The sequence below is a fragment of the Aethalodelphis obliquidens genome, unplaced genomic scaffold (genome assembly GCF_003676395.1).
Source record: "Aethalodelphis obliquidens isolate GAN/ISIS:26980383/991018 unplaced genomic scaffold, ASM367639v1 scaffold17, whole genome shotgun sequence".
Classification (NCBI taxonomy): Eukaryota; Metazoa; Chordata; class Mammalia; order Artiodactyla; family Delphinidae; genus Aethalodelphis; species Aethalodelphis obliquidens.
This window is the reverse complement of record NW_020837961.1, coordinates 24,449,102-24,465,405: the sequence shown is the minus strand read 5'-3', so window position 1 is coordinate 24,465,405 and position 16,304 is coordinate 24,449,102. Positions and strand designations below refer to the sequence as shown.

Sequence of the window (16,304 nt, the reverse complement as noted above, 5' to 3'; positions counted from 1 at the left end):
GTCCCCTGCATCGGCAGGCGGACTCTCAACCACTGCGCCACCAGGGAAGCCCCGTTAGCCATTTTTTAAAAGAAGTTCTAGGTAAAGCTAAGGGTTGAAACTAATAACTAGCAAGTTTCTGGATCATTGGCTCTTGACCTCATTTTTCAAAAACTCTTACAATGGAAAATTTCAAACAGATACAAGAATAGAGAATGTACCCATGATCAAGTTTAAATAATTATCAATTCATGTTTCATCCATCCCTTCCTTTTGTTCTTCTTCCCCGTAGATTATTTTGAAGCAAATCCTAGACATCATTGGAAGAACTGGTTTGAGAATGCCTTTTTAAAAAATTATCCTAAGAGCTTAGACTCAGCTGCTTCAGTTAGGATCATCTTCCCAAAAGTAAAGGAGAAAACCATTCACCAGGGTATCCCATGTGGCCAGGCAGAGAAATCAATCTACTTAGCAGCCGGGATGATTGGGTCCCATGGTCCTGCTCACCAATGCCTTGACCTTTCCCTTCCTTCCACCCTTGTCTGTGCCCTCCTAGGAGCACCTCCATTGAATCAGTCCTTCAGATGGAGCTTCACTGTAAATGCTAAACAGCAGTTCGTCTGCCTGTTTAACCTTAGAGTCTAGAAAATTCAACCTAAGTGTAAAGAAGTCTGTGCGTCCCCTTTGAGATAGCCGGTGGCATTCTTAATGCCATTCTACCTGACAAATGAGATGGGGAGAAGGTCCGCCCAGTCCCATGAGAACAGAAGGACTGAATGCTTAAGAGACTAATGCAATCTTGATTTTTCGATTTCCTTTCCCAGCCCAACCCTAGGTTCTGCTGGGAGCAGATAACCAGCTAATATGATCACTTGTAGATGAAAATATATGAGGCATGCTATCATAACCAGATCCCAAAGTTTAATGGAATAAAAAGAAGATCTACATCTTCTGACATGGACCATCACCCAGTCAGATGCTGGATAAGATCGAAATAGGAAAATGGAACCCTAGAGTAAGAATCAGATGGCTCCTGGCAGGTGAATTGGACATGCTCGATGTTGTGTAACACCGTGAACTTCAAGCAGTGGCTGCCAGGAACCCTCTCTTGGTTATTCGTTCTCTCTCTTCCCCATTAATAATTCAGCGTCCATGGGGCTATAAGATTGCAGGCCTATAAGAAAAACTTCTCACACCTGGCTTGCTCTATTCCAAAAGCAAGGAAGTATTTACCTGAATTGGTTTTTTTCTCCATTACTAGACAGAAAGCAGAAGTGGGAAAATCAGAAAGGTAGAGTCCTATCATGCTGTGCCGACCAATATTTAATTTGCCCAATTTTCAGAATTTGAAATGTTTTTCTGTGATTTAGATAATGACACTTACAGAGTTTACTAAAAGACATATGTACTTGGAAGTGTCCAATATAGAATTTTCCAGTGTGATTGTTTGGGTGCCTGTCCTTAAATATTTATGAGTCAGTAATAGAAATTGCACAAATTTGTACGAGCGTGATGTGCGGCTTCAATCTGTGCAATTTCCCCTTTTCATTTTTTAGAAGGCATAAGAGAACCATGCTCCATTACCTTAAGAAGTAAAAGATTACACATAAAGAACACTGGATTAGATGGAAGCAATTAAGAAAATAAACAGGAAACAGAGCAAATGAAATTGGTGATTTTGGAGTAGCTCTCCCTATAGTCTCTTTACCCTTTATATTTTCTTTTTTTTTTTTTCCTTTATATTTTCTAACGTTAAAATTAAAGGCACAGAATTTTGTTTCTAAAAAATGGAAATTGCTACTAATTTCATGGAATCCCTCCAGTTAGGACATTCAGTGCTTTTTTGGTGAAGTCAAAGCTGGTTGGTGGGCCATTGAAAAGTTTTAAAAGCGCCTTTGCTCAAGACACTGCCATCTACTGGAATACTGACATAATAAATATGTAAATCTTTGTTGTCTGTGATGTTAAGTACCCACGCCCCCCACCCACCCAGTAAGGTACCTTTGTGCAGTGCACAGCCTGCACCACTGTATGTAGCTGCCCTGACACAAGTGTTGACTGGAGAGTTTTTCACTGGCAGTCAATCCTTCTCAACTTATCTTTGAGTTTTCAAAGAAGTTAAAACTCATCCTTTAAACAGTGGATCTTTTTTTTTTTTTTTAAATACATATAGCCTCAAACTACTTTGTGCATTGCTGCCATTTGAGGTTTCTTCCTTCTTATCACACCAAACTTTCCTCGGTACTTTTCTCTATTTCTATACGCCATTGTCCTGTAGGTGTCACGCTCTGCCGTTTTTCCTCCCACCCATGACCTCTACGTTGAACGGTTATAGTTGAGACACTGTGCTTCCGGAACTCTTTAATACGGTGTCACTGTGAAGAGTTTAAATCTTCTTTTCAAGGATCTAAAGAGGGCTGTGCCTTTCTTTTCTTCATTTCCCTGGGTTCTCCCACCTTTATTTCTGCTGGCTTACAACTGTGTTCCATCTGTTTGTGCAGCTCAGAACAGTCAGGAACGAGGTAGAAATGTGTAAGCCTCTGTAAGTAGACATCCTCCTTTGACAGGTCATGCACAGGTGACGTGTGACATGTGGCTCAGATGCCAGCTTCTTCTAATCTGGGATTTTCTCTCAAGGGTGTCTCCATGGTTGTTACTAGAAATATCTCCAATATTCCAGGGTTGACCTCTGTTTAGCAGGGAAAGCCCTGGTGGATGATGCAGCAGGCCAGGGCCCATCCACATTTCACTGGGGTCACCTTCAACTTCCACTGGACAAAGGGTCTCGCATCGCTGCAGAGAAGACTGAGTTAGTTCATCTGTGCTCTGCTCGCCTCGGCAGAAGCCCATTGTCCTTGTTTATGTACAAAGTCAGATTCCTGCGGGAGATCCAGGTCCCTCCACGAGCTGACATTTCACGGATCCTGACGTGCAGGTTCACTTCCGCGGCTGCGCCTGGCTGCAGCTCCCCGAGGTCTGGCCTCCCGGCCGCAGCCGCCCTCGACAAGACCTGGCATTGTGCTACTTGTCCTGAGAAGTTTCCTGGCTCCGCGGTGGATGAATGCTCGAGCTGCAGCAACAGGAATTGTTCCTTGAAAACGTGGTGTTAGGTTGTACGGATTGGCCTGCCTCTAGGACAGCCCTAAATAGAAGGCATCTGTACTTTTCAGAGAAGAAAATTTAAAAACATTACCCAAATGAATTCTCCCTAAAATGTTCTACTTTTCTTCTACAGTATTTTAAACAGCGTTTTTCTTCCGTGGCTCTCAGCCTTCTGCAACTGAAGTTGACTGATATGAATGGGATCAGAATTTAGATACAGTTGCCCCCGCCTGTGTCTTTTACAACTGCCTTCAATTATATCATCCTTCAGATTACTCTTTAAAAGACTAAGAGTCTCTTTAAAAAATAAAGGATAGTGAACAGTAAATCTTAATCATTTGTTTTAAGTTTAAAAAATAACTTTTAGGGCTTCCCTGGTGGCGCAGTGGTTGAGAATCTGCCTGCCGATGCAGGGGACACGGGTTCGTGCCCCGGTCCGGGAAGATCCCACATGCCGCGGAGCGGCTGGGCCCGTGAGCCATGGCCGCTGAGCCTGTGTGTCCGGAGCCTGTGCTCCGCAACGGGAGAGGCCACAACAGTGAGAGGCCCGCGTACCGCAAACAAACAAACAAACTTTTATTTTCAGAGAATATAGGAGAACATAAAGAAGAAAAAATACCCACTTATAATCAATCCTGCTACCTAGAAGCAGCCACTGCTAAGTTGGTGATGTGTATCCTGGCTGAATTTTTATCTATTTATAGATGTATCCTTTCCTATCAAAACTGGATCCTACTATATATACAGTTTTATAATGTTCTCTTTTACCTAGTAATATATTAAGAATTTCTTTCCATGTCAGTAAACATAACCCAAGATTATTCTTTTCATATTTGCATGTCATCATTTATTTAATACGTCTCCTATTATTGGATATCAAGGGTTTGGTTTGGTTTGGTTTTTCAAGTTGTTGCTAATTCTGGGATAAATTGACTCAAGAAAGCATTCACAGGTTTCAGGCATTTGCTATGAATCGTCTAACTGACTTTCAAAAAGGTTGAATCTACAATTTTACCAGAAGCTAATGAGAGAATATTTTAAAGGTCTCTGTGCTTTATCATTAAAAAAAAATTTTTTTTACCGATTGGGAGGTTAAAATGTATATCTTATAGTTAAAACCTTTTCATTTATTGATTCCTGGTGATATCAAGCATTTTATTCATGAAGAGACATTTTTATTTGTTCTTTTTGGGGTTTTGTTTTTTGGTTTCTTTTTTGGTTTTCTTGCGGTACGTGGGCCTCTCACTGTTGTGGCCTCTCCCGTTGCGGAGCACAGGCTCAGCGGCCATGGCTCACGGGCCCAGCCGCTCCACGGCATGTGGGATCTTCCCAGACCGGGGCACGAACCCGCATCCCCTGCATCGGCAGGCGGACTCTCAACCACTGCGCCACCAGGGAAGCCCCTTGTATTTTTTTTAATCGTCACTTATTATTCTGTCTGGTGGTTTGTCTGGGTTGAACTTTTTATTTGATTGTTGATATTGATTTTTTTATTACGAAAAATTTTAAAACAAAGTGAAAGGAATAATGCAATAAGCCACCATATTCCCACCACCCAGATTGAACAAATGTTTGCTACACTTATTTCACCAATCTTTTCTTCCTTATATTTTAGATCACATCCCTGACATGACACTCACTCCCACATTCTTTGATATATATATCTCTAAAAAATAAGGACATTTTCTGCAATACCATTGTATACCTTACAAATTAACAACACATTCGATTGGTTTTTAATTGCTAAGAAGGTCCTGTTTGATCAGCACCAACCAAGTGCACAGCCTTGTCAATGAGGAGGAGAAGCACATCTTGGCTTTCTTATGACCTCCAAAAATGAAAGAAAATCTGGTGCCTATATGTGCAGCCGAATGATGGAGTGACCTTGGTTCTCCATCTGCCCACAAGCCCCATTTAGAAACCCACTGAATCTGCAATGCCAAGTCTCAATTTGTAGATAAATGCCCCGGCTGAAGCTTGCCAGTGTATAACGATTCATTCAAGCTTTACCCACTACAGTCCTTCTTTCTTTGAAAATGTGTGTCCCCAACATGATGGATGACTGGGTTTCCAGGCCTAGCCCCCTGGGGTCATGAGAGGGCTTCTCTGTTGTGTCCCTTTTAAGCTTGAATAGGGAACTTGCTGTTTCAGACGCTCAGGGTTGTCCTCAGGTCAGGGACTCGCAGTTGTTTTTAATCTCGAGCACTCTGCTCCACCGCCACATCCCCTGAGCTGCCACCCAGGGTTCTTTTATTAAAATAAGTAAATAGGGCTTCCCTGGTGGCGCAGTTGTTGAGAGTCCGCCTGCCGATGCAGGGGACGTAGGTTCGTGTCCCGGTCTGGGAAGATCCCACATGCCGTGGAGCGGCTGGGCCCGTGAGCCATGGCCGCTGAGCCTGCGCATCCGGAGCCTGTGCTCTGCAACGGGAGAGGCCACAGCAGTGAGAGGCCCGCGTACCGCAAAAAAAAAAAAAAAAAAAAGTCAATAAATAAAATCATTCAAGAGTAGGGGTCCTCGGGAGGGACAGTATACATGAGCGCCACTAAAGCTGTGTTTTCTTTCATTATGGATCACCTTTTTAACTGACTGCAAGAAAGTTAACAGGGAAACTGGCACTGACTTTTATATCTAAAATGTTGATATCTGGGCCCGTTTCAGAAGAAGCAGCTACCCAATCTCATCCAAAATGAAATGAGGGCCCAAGCGGGCAGGTAGGATGACCACCTGCTGTCTGCAGTGACACATAGAGATCTCTATACTGGAGCAAAAGGACCTTACCCGGGTTGCAAAGAGAGCTCAAAATCCTTTTACAAAAATCGGTAGACCTAAGCAGTTAATATATTTCAAGTACGATGATTTATAAATATGTTTCAGAACATACAGATATGTAAATATATACAAAAGAAAGAGTAAGCATCCATTATTCTATTACAAATTATTAGCAAATACCCAAGGACAGTAACATTTGAGAAAAAAATAAGCACCACCTAAAGAAAATTGCATTAATCGTGAAAATTAACTTGAAATAATGTTATTTGATCTTTTTTAAAAAATGGAATATCTAAAAATAAAGTGTGTTTGTTTTTCAGTTGTGAGCATATTTTCATGCAAGCTGGTACAGCTTCTCAGAAAGTTTCTTCTGACCTTAAAGTACTTGAAGAAATTTGGGAAGATAGTTATAACTAATCCAAATATTTCCCCTGTTCCTTATTTTCGAACAATCCTATCTGGATATGTTTGAAAAGCTTTAAAAAAAAAAAAAAGGGAACCGCAACCCTTTGTGTTCTGTGTCAAGGACTATAACCTGTTATTGTTAGCAAGGTGTAGTTTTGTTCAAAGACAATGTTTCCGGTTTGTTCTCATTTCCTTTGGTTGCAAGATGTATACCTGGAGATCCCATGTGGAAGTTACCTGTATCCATTTCAATCTGCAACATTCGTATAACATGTAGTCAGAAAGTCTTGGGACTAGAGTGAGATTTATTCTTGGAAGAATTTAGTCTGTCGCCTGTCTCTGCTTGAGGCTCTTGGCGGCATAGAGGATTGTTTTCTTGACTAACGCCTCCTGCTTATTTCAAAATGTTAATGCAATGTGTCACTCCTGGGTCTAAGTGATTCAGAGGTCAGTACAATGGTTGTTGATAAATGTATGGAATTTCAGTTCTTAAAAAAATTAACCTGATACATCCATACAGAAAACAATTATTTCAGTGTCCTGACTTGAGAGCTGGGGCTAAGTAGAGATTGAGGCAGTCCTGTTACCAGGACGGACAGATGGCCATCTGGTGCGGTGGCCCAGGGGCTGGGGTCTGCTGGGAGGCAGGTAGCGGCTGCAGAGGGAAAACATTGGCTTCCACAGAACTTTCCCACCCCAGAAGGGGGCTCTGGCTCTCTTTCCGCAATATATAGCTTCTCCGAAATATCTAAGTCAGATAATTTGGTCTTAAAATTTCCTTAAAATAAAAAGAAATGAAATAAAAATTAACCAACATTCTTTTGGACGTATTTAACCAGCTCTTAGAAAAAAATCCAGAAGCCCTGTTATGTTATATGATACATAGCTGAATAAATAATTAAGTACTTTCACTTGAAAAAAACACCATCTTTTTTACTGATTAAAGAAAATTTTGTCTATGTGCGGATTGAAGTCAGAATATCACTTCAGGATGATTTGCCCGAAACGCTTACATTTAATAGAATTTCATTCTACTCTGAAATATGAAGATCTTTCTAGAGTCTGAGGACAAATTCATTGCAGAGCAAAGTCTTTTTGTCTTATTTAATCTTTCTTTTCTATTTGCCATCCCCAAGTTCAGTCCTAAAAGTTATTGTCTTTTAGAAGGAAAAAAAATGATTTCTTCTTTGGTGTTCCTTTTAAATTATAGTGCCACTACTAAGCATAAAGTTGTTTTTTCTTAACTTTCTCTTACATACTATGTCCACCTTATTCTTTTCCTTTTTTGTCTTGTTCTGCTTTGCTATTGCCATCAAAACAAGAATTCCCATAACGTGTTGGTTTCAGTGGTGGCACCCCGGGGGGGATGGTTTGTAAGTAGATGGGCCTTCTGTTTTGCACGAAGCCGAACTCCCTGTCGTCACTCAGATGTTAAAGGGGGAAATGTTTGTGCCACAGTCAGCAGTTAGCAAAATGTATCCCTATTTAGAGCCATAATCTTTTATGGACTCTTATTATTTATTGTAAATCTTTTCTTTCTGCAGCGTTGAGCTGTTGACCTCACAGCGCATGCCATCTAATGCCTGGAATTGTCCAGTCACTGTGACACCAGTGCCCCTTCATATTTTAACCCTTAGATTTTCTGCAGGAGAAAAATCAAAATACGCATTGTCTGTTTCATTTTTATTCAGAAAAGAAACTCGAATAAATAAACATTTTGTCTTTTCCAAGTAACAAAAGGCAGGAAAAGTAATGGGGGTGTTTGGCAGTTCTAAGTCTACACCAACATCTTCCAGATGCTGTGTCTGAGTATTTATCGATTATACGAGTTAGCTAGTCTTCAGGTGGCCTGTCGTTGTACAGGACCAAAGGGGAGCCACTGTGGTAGGTGGTGATTTTGTTAAATGAGAATAAGTGACAGTCCCTTCCGCCATTAGCTATTAGTCAACCTGCTTCTCTACCAACTTTTTACCGAAAACTGTGGACTAGAAATAAATCATTTTCTGGACAGATTTTGCCTTTTCCACTTCCTAAGCTCTCTTTCTGGTGGAGGGGCTTCTTCACACTAAAATGACTAAATTGAGTCAGGGAGCACGAACCATGCGGCATTCGCAAACTTGCTCCTTTTTTCCTGGAAGAATTGGTGACTATCTAAGCAGTTGAAGGACGGTACACACACGCTTCAGAGTCTAGTACGTCGTAAAATCTGCAGTTCATTGACTCTTTTCCTCCCTGAAAAGTGCAGACCCGCTTCATCCTGAATCGGGTACCTCCAGGGCCTCCCCTCTCTGCCCGCCACCCTCTCCCATCACCCACAGTCCCTGTGGCCTGAACGAGGGGCCGGTTTGTTCACCACAGAGCTGGACGTCCTCTGAGAGCAGATGGGCTTCTGCACTTTACAGACCCTGTGAGGCACAGGAAAAGAAAGGGGGCCTAAGGATGACCGTCTCCACATTCTGAGAATGACAGTGCTTGGTTCCAAGTTATAAGTACAGCGTCTTCTGTTCTCAGAACACAGGCAGAAAGTTAAAGATAACCAAATCATTTTTCACATCTTCTATTTCTCAATTGAAAAAGCCTTTCTTTGGTGACCTAGGATCCTGCGTACTGAAACAGTACTCCCACCCCACTTCCCTCCCTTCTTCCACTGTCTCTTCCTTTTGTTCTGTCAGTTCCAAGAAGGATCCATGACTTTGTATTGTCCATGTGTTCCCTAGATGTTAAGAGACCAAGCAAAAGGCAGTGTAGCTTAGCTTAATGGGCAAGGGTGCAAAATGCGATGCCAGCATGCCTGGGTTCAAATCCTGTCTCAGCCCACGGGCATGGACAACTACTCACCTTCTCTGTACCCGAGTCTCTTCATCTGTAACATATGGATGATAATAGTAATTGTCGACACCCTGTAGAGGGTCCTTGTGAGGATCCAATGGAGTTAATATGCACAAAGCCCTTTAGAGCAGGGCCAGATACTTAGTCAGCAATACACGTGTTTGTTGCCATTTTTATTGAGCATGTATGATGTACTAAGAACTTTAACATGAAATATCTTATTTAACCCTTTACAGCTCCCCTATAAAGATGGTATTTTATTTATTTATTTATTTATTTTTAAAGATGGTATTTTAAAAGCTTTTTTCCAATGATGAAACAGACTAGGGAGGTTGTTGACAAAGATCACTTCACCATTAACTGGCCAATATGGAATTCAGACTCAGATCCTTCTGACTCCAAACTCAGTGCTAAACCCCTGCACTCTCACTTCCCAGCATGAATGGATCCGAACGCGGAGCATCGCAGCGGGGTGTCTGGTCTGAGACATACTCTGTTAACATAGTATCTTCTCTTTATAGATAAGAACTTACACCAGTCTAAAGCTGCTTTGACTTGTCAAAGTTTCTCCATTGACTCTTTGCCCCTAACATTGCCAGTCCTTTTGTGCTTTTCTAGTATCCAGCGTGATTCCCTTCTAATTCTCCACTTCTTCAGGAGAAATCTTTTCTTTTCTATACAGGAGAAAGCTGGCCTCCAGGGTAGAAAATTATTTGCAATGTTGTTTCCCTCAGCGATTGCCTCCGTTTCTTCTGAGCGGCTAGATGGTTATAGGGCTTCACTCCGCATGTGCGTGAAAACCTGTTGAAGAGAACACGTGACGATGCAGAGCTAGCAAAACCTAGGGTGCTCTTCCCAGCACGTAGCGTGGCCGCCTCTGCCTGGTTCACCTGGAAACCTTCGGGTTGGTTGGAAATATACCTGTGGTCTTTACCTGCCCTATTTCTTAAACTATTTTTCAATCTGCCTGTGTCGCTGCCGCTTTGCAGTGTTGGCCACCAGAGTCACCATGTCCCATATGGACTGCTGCTCTGGCCACCTGCCTTGGGTTCTCCAACCCACCGGGCAGAGCTTCCTGAAACTGAAATCATACTGCGTCCTCGCCTTACTGAACACACCACCGGGCTTTCCAGGACTGTTAGGGCAAAGCCGGGATCCCTGAACTCGGTGTGCCCACCCTGCCCGGCACTCCAGCCTCATCCAGCTCCGCAGACTGGCTGTGTCCTCTCACTGTGCAGGGGACACTTCCCCCAGCCACTGGGAACCCTGACAACCCTGCTCTCCATTCAGGTCTCAGCTCAGCTGTGGCTTCTGCAGGAAAAGGTGCTCCTGGCCAGGCCCGCGCTGCGACCCCACTCCCCTCTCGTCCACAGCGTTAGTCTAGCTGTGGTAGCCACGCAGGTCTTTGAGCCCTCTTAACATTTGCAGCCGTAGCCAGTTTTGCTGACGTTATGTTCCCAGTGCCTAGCATGCCCAAGCACTCACTAAATGGTTACTGCGAAACTGAGGGAAGGAGGGCAGTGCACACCTTTCTCTGTGGCAAGAAGGGTGATATTCCTAGATACCTTAGGGGGCCTCTCTAGGGGATCTGGGTGTCCCCAAAGGAAGTCTCCACATTTCAGACCAAACAGTTCCATGAGCTTCCTGAACTCTCAGATTCTAGCGTCATTCCAGGGTAACCGAAGCCCCATTGCCTGACGTTTACCCTGTGCCCTTGGGCCAGCCGGTGGTGGTTCCCATGTGAACTGTCCACTCAAACACGAGGATGTCACTGTCACCTTGTATAGATGCTTCAGAGCTAAGGAGGTGGGATTCGAGAAATCTCACACTCTGGGTCTGACCAACAATCCTCCAAGGGCTCTACCTCCTTAGAAGTTCTTTGATTCTAAACAGTTTTCTTTGTGGAAGAGTTAGAAATTAACCGAATCTCTCCAGCGGTCAACGGACCCTTCAATATCAGAGTGACCTTTTCTTCATGCATTTTCTGCAAGGAAACTCTATCCTTTTTGTCGACTCATGAGGAAAGGTTGATTAATTTATGCTCCCTTTTGAGTTAGACAGAGATACAGATAAAAACAGCTTACGCTGATTGAGCGCTTACTGGTTGCCAGACACTGTGAAAAGCACGTTCCGTGAACCATCTTACTCAGTCCTCCTAGAGGGGGTATAGATGCTATTAACGTCCCACTTTATAGACAAGAAATGAAGGCTCAGAAAAGTTAAGCGATTTGTGCAAGGTCACACAGCCGTAAGTGGTGGAGCTGGAGTTTGGACCTAGAACTGCCCACTCTCAAGTGCACTCTCTTAGCCTCCATGCTGCCTTGCCTTATCCTTTCAGGAGTTTTGTATCACTTGCAGGTTTTGAGTTGTTTGGCACAAAACAACGTGTCTCCCCACTCCCCATCACTGACTAGCCTACAGCCAGTTCACTTTTTAAGCCTGTTTAAATTGTTTTATGTGTAAGATACAAATAAAAAGCATGCCACACATTTTTAAAACTCTAATGGAAAACTGATGAATTCATAAAGGTGCTAACAAAAGATCAAGATAAAAAAAATGAATTACATAGGACTGAGTGAACTGATGAGGATGATTATAATTTTTGTGACCTTTCTGTTTGTATAAAAAAAAAAATCCCACAAGGACTCAGAGGCAAAAAATATACAAATCAGTTTTCACTGCAAAGTAAAGGAGCTGTTACAGTGGAGGATTACTGGACTGAATGTCAATATTATGACATAGTATGGGTGTGTTTCGTGTTTGGTAATTGCAATCATTGTTGCTTCTGTTGTGGTCATCCATTTACAATGCTTGGTGTCAGTTTATTTATCTCTTGTAAAAATAAAATACAGTGTGTGTGTGTGAAAAAAAAGAGATAAAACAGTCTGAGGAAAGGGTAATGATTAAAATTTTATTATCAGAAACAATACGAAAAAAAAACCAGAAAGCATGCCACACAAAGTTGCATCGAATCTAGCCTGAGTCATGTGAAACTATACTGTTAACTGTGTGTTTTATTTTTAAAAGATGGATATGTCTTCCATTTTTATCATAATCTTTCCTTTTTAATATTTAATAACAGAAACCGGTAGCCTCTTGGCATGTTTAGAAAAGCAGCACCAGTCATGGGAGTCCTAGTTTTGCGTGACCCCTGATCTGTTCCTTCCCCCATCTGCAGTTTTGCAGCAGCCGATCCGGCAGGCTGTACGTCTCTGACTTCCGGGAAGGTTCAGCCAATCAGAGCCTTTGATGTGGTGGGGGTGGGGCTTAAGAAAGAGGCCGGGTATTTCCCTCCCTCCCTGACCTTCCTGTCTGCCTCCTGCTATGGCTGCACCTCTGTGGTCCCAGCTCCCTGCTGGGCAGGCTCACCTTGCCTCCAGCTTCCACCAGGTGACCTCAGTTCCCTGGGCTCCATTTACCTCTGCCTTTTGTCTCTCCAGCCTCAGCGTGCTGGTGGCTTCCTGCTAGCTCTGGGCTGCACTGCTGGCGCCTATGAACCTTCCACCACCTGTGCACCGAGTGAAATTTGCTCTGTTGTACAGTAATAGGGCTTCCCGTGCTCCATGTTGGACTCTGTTGTGTATTCCAGTATTCTCACACGTGATCGCAATATAGTTTTCTTTAGAGGCATGGGAGATGGAGGCTATGACTGGGTTAAAATCCGCTGATTAAAAGCAGCCTAAGTGTTTGTGTTCACTATGGCTGTGGTATAAGGGGAAAACCCTGCCTGGGTGTCTGGTGTCTAGTTCTCACTGAGTCACTAGGGGAGCTTAGAATCACTCAAGTCAAAGCCTCAGTTTCTTGAAAAATGAAAGTGCTCCCCGGGGTCCCTTCTGGCAGCCCCATTAGCTGGCTTTAACTCCTTCCAAACCAAGACAGTTGTAGGATGCAGACTCAGTTCCCGTGGGGACCAGCGAGTTGTCTCCATCGGCTCGGCGGACCCTGACTCCAGCCATCTGCCCTTCGGAGGGGTGCCGTGGGTCCCTGAGGGGTCAGGTGACACAGTGTGGGCGAGCTGGGGCAAACCTGTCACCACTCTGGAAAGACCTCCAAAACAGGCTTTTCTGATCTGACACATGTGCTTGGTCTTCGTTCAGGCACAACTCCCTCCCAGATCCTACAGTGCAAAAGTAAAATTTACTGCTCAGCTGTCCTGACAGTGGGTTCAACAACGTATCAAAGATATTGTTTCATCTGTTCACCTTAAGTATACAACCAATTGGCAGAATGTGCAGATGGTACTTGTCTGATGTCATATAGTCTCTCTTTCTCCATTTTAAGCACAATCTTATAGTCTCTAAACAGCATTTTAAAAATACGTTGACCCACATGTTGTTTGTGTATACGTATGTATTTGGGGCCAGATGCTCTGGGTATCTTAAATAACTTTGATTTACTAAACTTCCCTCCTCCTTCCCCACCCCCAGCCCTTTCTTTTCAGAAGATACCTTTAGACAATCACCATTCACCTCCAACTCAAAAGACCTGCTGCCCAGTGAATCTGTGCTTCACGGAAGAATATCAGCTCCAGGTATGGAAACATGGTCGATTTTGCTTCTACTAATGGTTGCTTAAAAATTACTTTTCTGGAATGCGTGGATTCTCAGGTACTGTTGGTTCAGTTTATAGGCTGAAGTTACTCATCTGAAGCTAGGCTTTTGAGAAGAGAGAGAATTTAAATAGCCACAAAAGTTTGTTAAAGGAAAAAGCAGACAGTAAGAAAGCTCTCCGCTGCGGGGGGCTTATTGTTCTTTATCGGCTGATGTTTCATTCGCAGAGTGAATTCCTTTGAAATAGCGAAGTATAACCTGGAAATAATTTGCTTTCCACGTTGTCAGTATTTTAGGCAGGCAGCCAGGAAGATGTAGGAGGGCGGTGGCAAGACCGCTAGTCGCAGACCGGGAAGATCATGACCCTGGGGGTGGGCCACCACAAAGAGCACTTCGGTTTCCATGGCAGCAACACAGCTTGTTACGACAGTCTTGGCACCCAGACATCACCTCTGTTCTGAGAGGATCCTCATAGATCCATCTACCACTTCCTTTTGCCACGTCAGCCTCAATGCACAATTTCCTATCCACGCTTCCTTTTTCGTTGCTCCCTTCCCGAGCAGAAAGAAAGACGTGCCTGCTGTCCCCTTACCAACAGCATGGCCATCCCTCAGGACTTAACATGTGCATCTCAGAGTGGTCATGAAATGAGAACGTTTGAGAACCCCTGCCCTGGAGTCTCTCCTCCCTTCCCACCCCTCCCCCACCCCAGTGCCACCCGTCCAGCTGCCAGGAAGCTTTCAGCTCCCAGTCACTAAGAGAATTTCAGAGGCTCCTGGTGGCCTCCACACCTGTTCATGTGTCCAGGAGAGACCAAAGCCACATGTGTGCACGAGGGGCTCACAGCAGGGTTGTTGGCCAGGAATTCCTGCAAGAATAAAGTCCAGTGTCCCCCTCACACGCAAGGAGCCCGTGTCACAGATGCAAACGGCTGCAGAGCTGAGTGTTTTACGATTCGGAAAGAGCCAAGGAGCATCTTCTGAGATACCGGCTTGTGGATGTCACAGGTCGTTGGAAGTGGTCCGTGACAAACAGTGGGGAAGAGGCCACTCTTTGTCGTTCTTTAGTCTTGTGATGGCAGATCCATTTCTTCTCATCTCCAAAGAGTCCAGGTACCTGCAGCCTTGTTAGCCTGGCAGGGCTTTTCTATTCAAACCCCATCAATAACATGCTTACACAAAAACACGTTACATAATACCTGGTTCTGGAGGTGGAAGGAAATTCTGGTTAGTTGATGCCTTCATTCTCAAACAGGGGCTATTGGAACTGCTGTTTACTTCCCACAGTGTCTTTTTGAATAACCATCTCCCTGTTCCCCAAATTATCACCCTGCTGTTAAGTTGATGGATTGTGACTTTCTAATGTCAAAATAACTGCCTAGTAATTGCCTGTCAGAATGCTGTGACCCATACAGCCAAGCATCCCGTGATATATATACAAACCCTGCACTGCTGGCTTAATGTGCGGCTTGGCTATATTTTAAGAAGGGTTTATTGGTCAAGTTACAGCTCGCCCTCAAAAAGTAATATGTTTAACTATGTGTGTTGTGTTGTCGGGTGGGGAACTTGCTATGATGCGCTTCACAGACTTTTATTACAAATTAGATAAACTCACCCTTAAAAAGTTAACTCTTATTTTGGGGGGAGAAGTCAGCATAACCGGGATTTTTTTTTAATGTAAATGCACCATTCTTGAGGGGTGATCGGTCTCTGTTCTTGAAAAAGCCTTTCTTTAGGCAGAGGATAGGCAAAATGACTATATTTAAATTTTGCCAAAATAGACAACTAAAAAGGGCCTATTTAAAGCAAGCAAGGTAAAAATGCTTTAGAAATGGAGTTAAAATTAGAAAAATTAAAAGCGGTAAGGACAATCTGGTGATCACAAAGTTCTCGTAATCCGAAGATATATTTTGTAAGGAAAACCTTGATAATTTGGACGAATTGTGGAGAAGACCAATCTGAACTAACAAAAGACTGCAGTACAGAGACTTTTCAAGAAAACATGTGTCTGACGTGTTAATGGCAGTGATAAATGGCCATGGTGTACTACCTACTCAAGCTCCCCAATCCTTTACCCACAATCCTGAAACCCATAATTTTTTGAATAAGTTGTTTGGTGGCAAAACCTAATGAGAGGCTATTTATAGCCTTTATGCATTATGCCAAGGATGAAATCCATACATTTTTGTTGCAGAAATATCAATGTGCTTGATTACGAAGGCCCATCGGAGTGTTACATCAAATAATACCTTATGCACCATATTATCATCTGAAATCAGAAAAAGTATGAATCCCAAAATACATCAGGCCCCAGGGGTCTTAGATAGATACGGTGAACGTACGTCCGTTCCAGGACTCTGCTAAATGCAGCGCTGAGAACAAAGAAATTTTGAAGCCAAAGATCTTAAGATTCTAGGGTATAAGAATCATAAATTCCTATAGAAGATTTCGGAAGACCAAGTGCGCAGCAGATTTCTGAATCATTGACGATGTGGCAAGAACGAGTTGTCCGAGGCAGATGCTCTCGTACTACGACAGCATTGTTAATGAGGGCCTGGATTCGAGAAAAGGAGGACGGGGATAGGACAGGCAGGAAATGGGCTAGTTGACTAGTTTGGTTAGCTTTGTCATCAGCAGATTGAAGTAGGGACCTATGGTGGCTGTGCAGAA

The 16,304-nt window shown here is 43.4% G+C and overlaps 1 protein-coding gene across 2 annotated transcripts in view; it reads left to right on the top strand.

The window, feature by feature from the left end:
• ZNF827 (zinc finger protein 827) overlaps positions 1-16,304 on the top strand; it is a 180,212-nt gene that overhangs the window by 101,821 nt on the left and 62,087 nt on the right. For both annotated transcript variants that reach the window (XM_027117108.1, XM_027117110.1), the window contains exon 8: positions 13,513-13,616. In XM_027117108.1, coding sequence (XP_026972909.1) covers positions 13,513-13,616 — 104 coding nt within the window. The remainder of the gene's footprint in view (positions 1-13,512; positions 13,617-16,304) is intronic.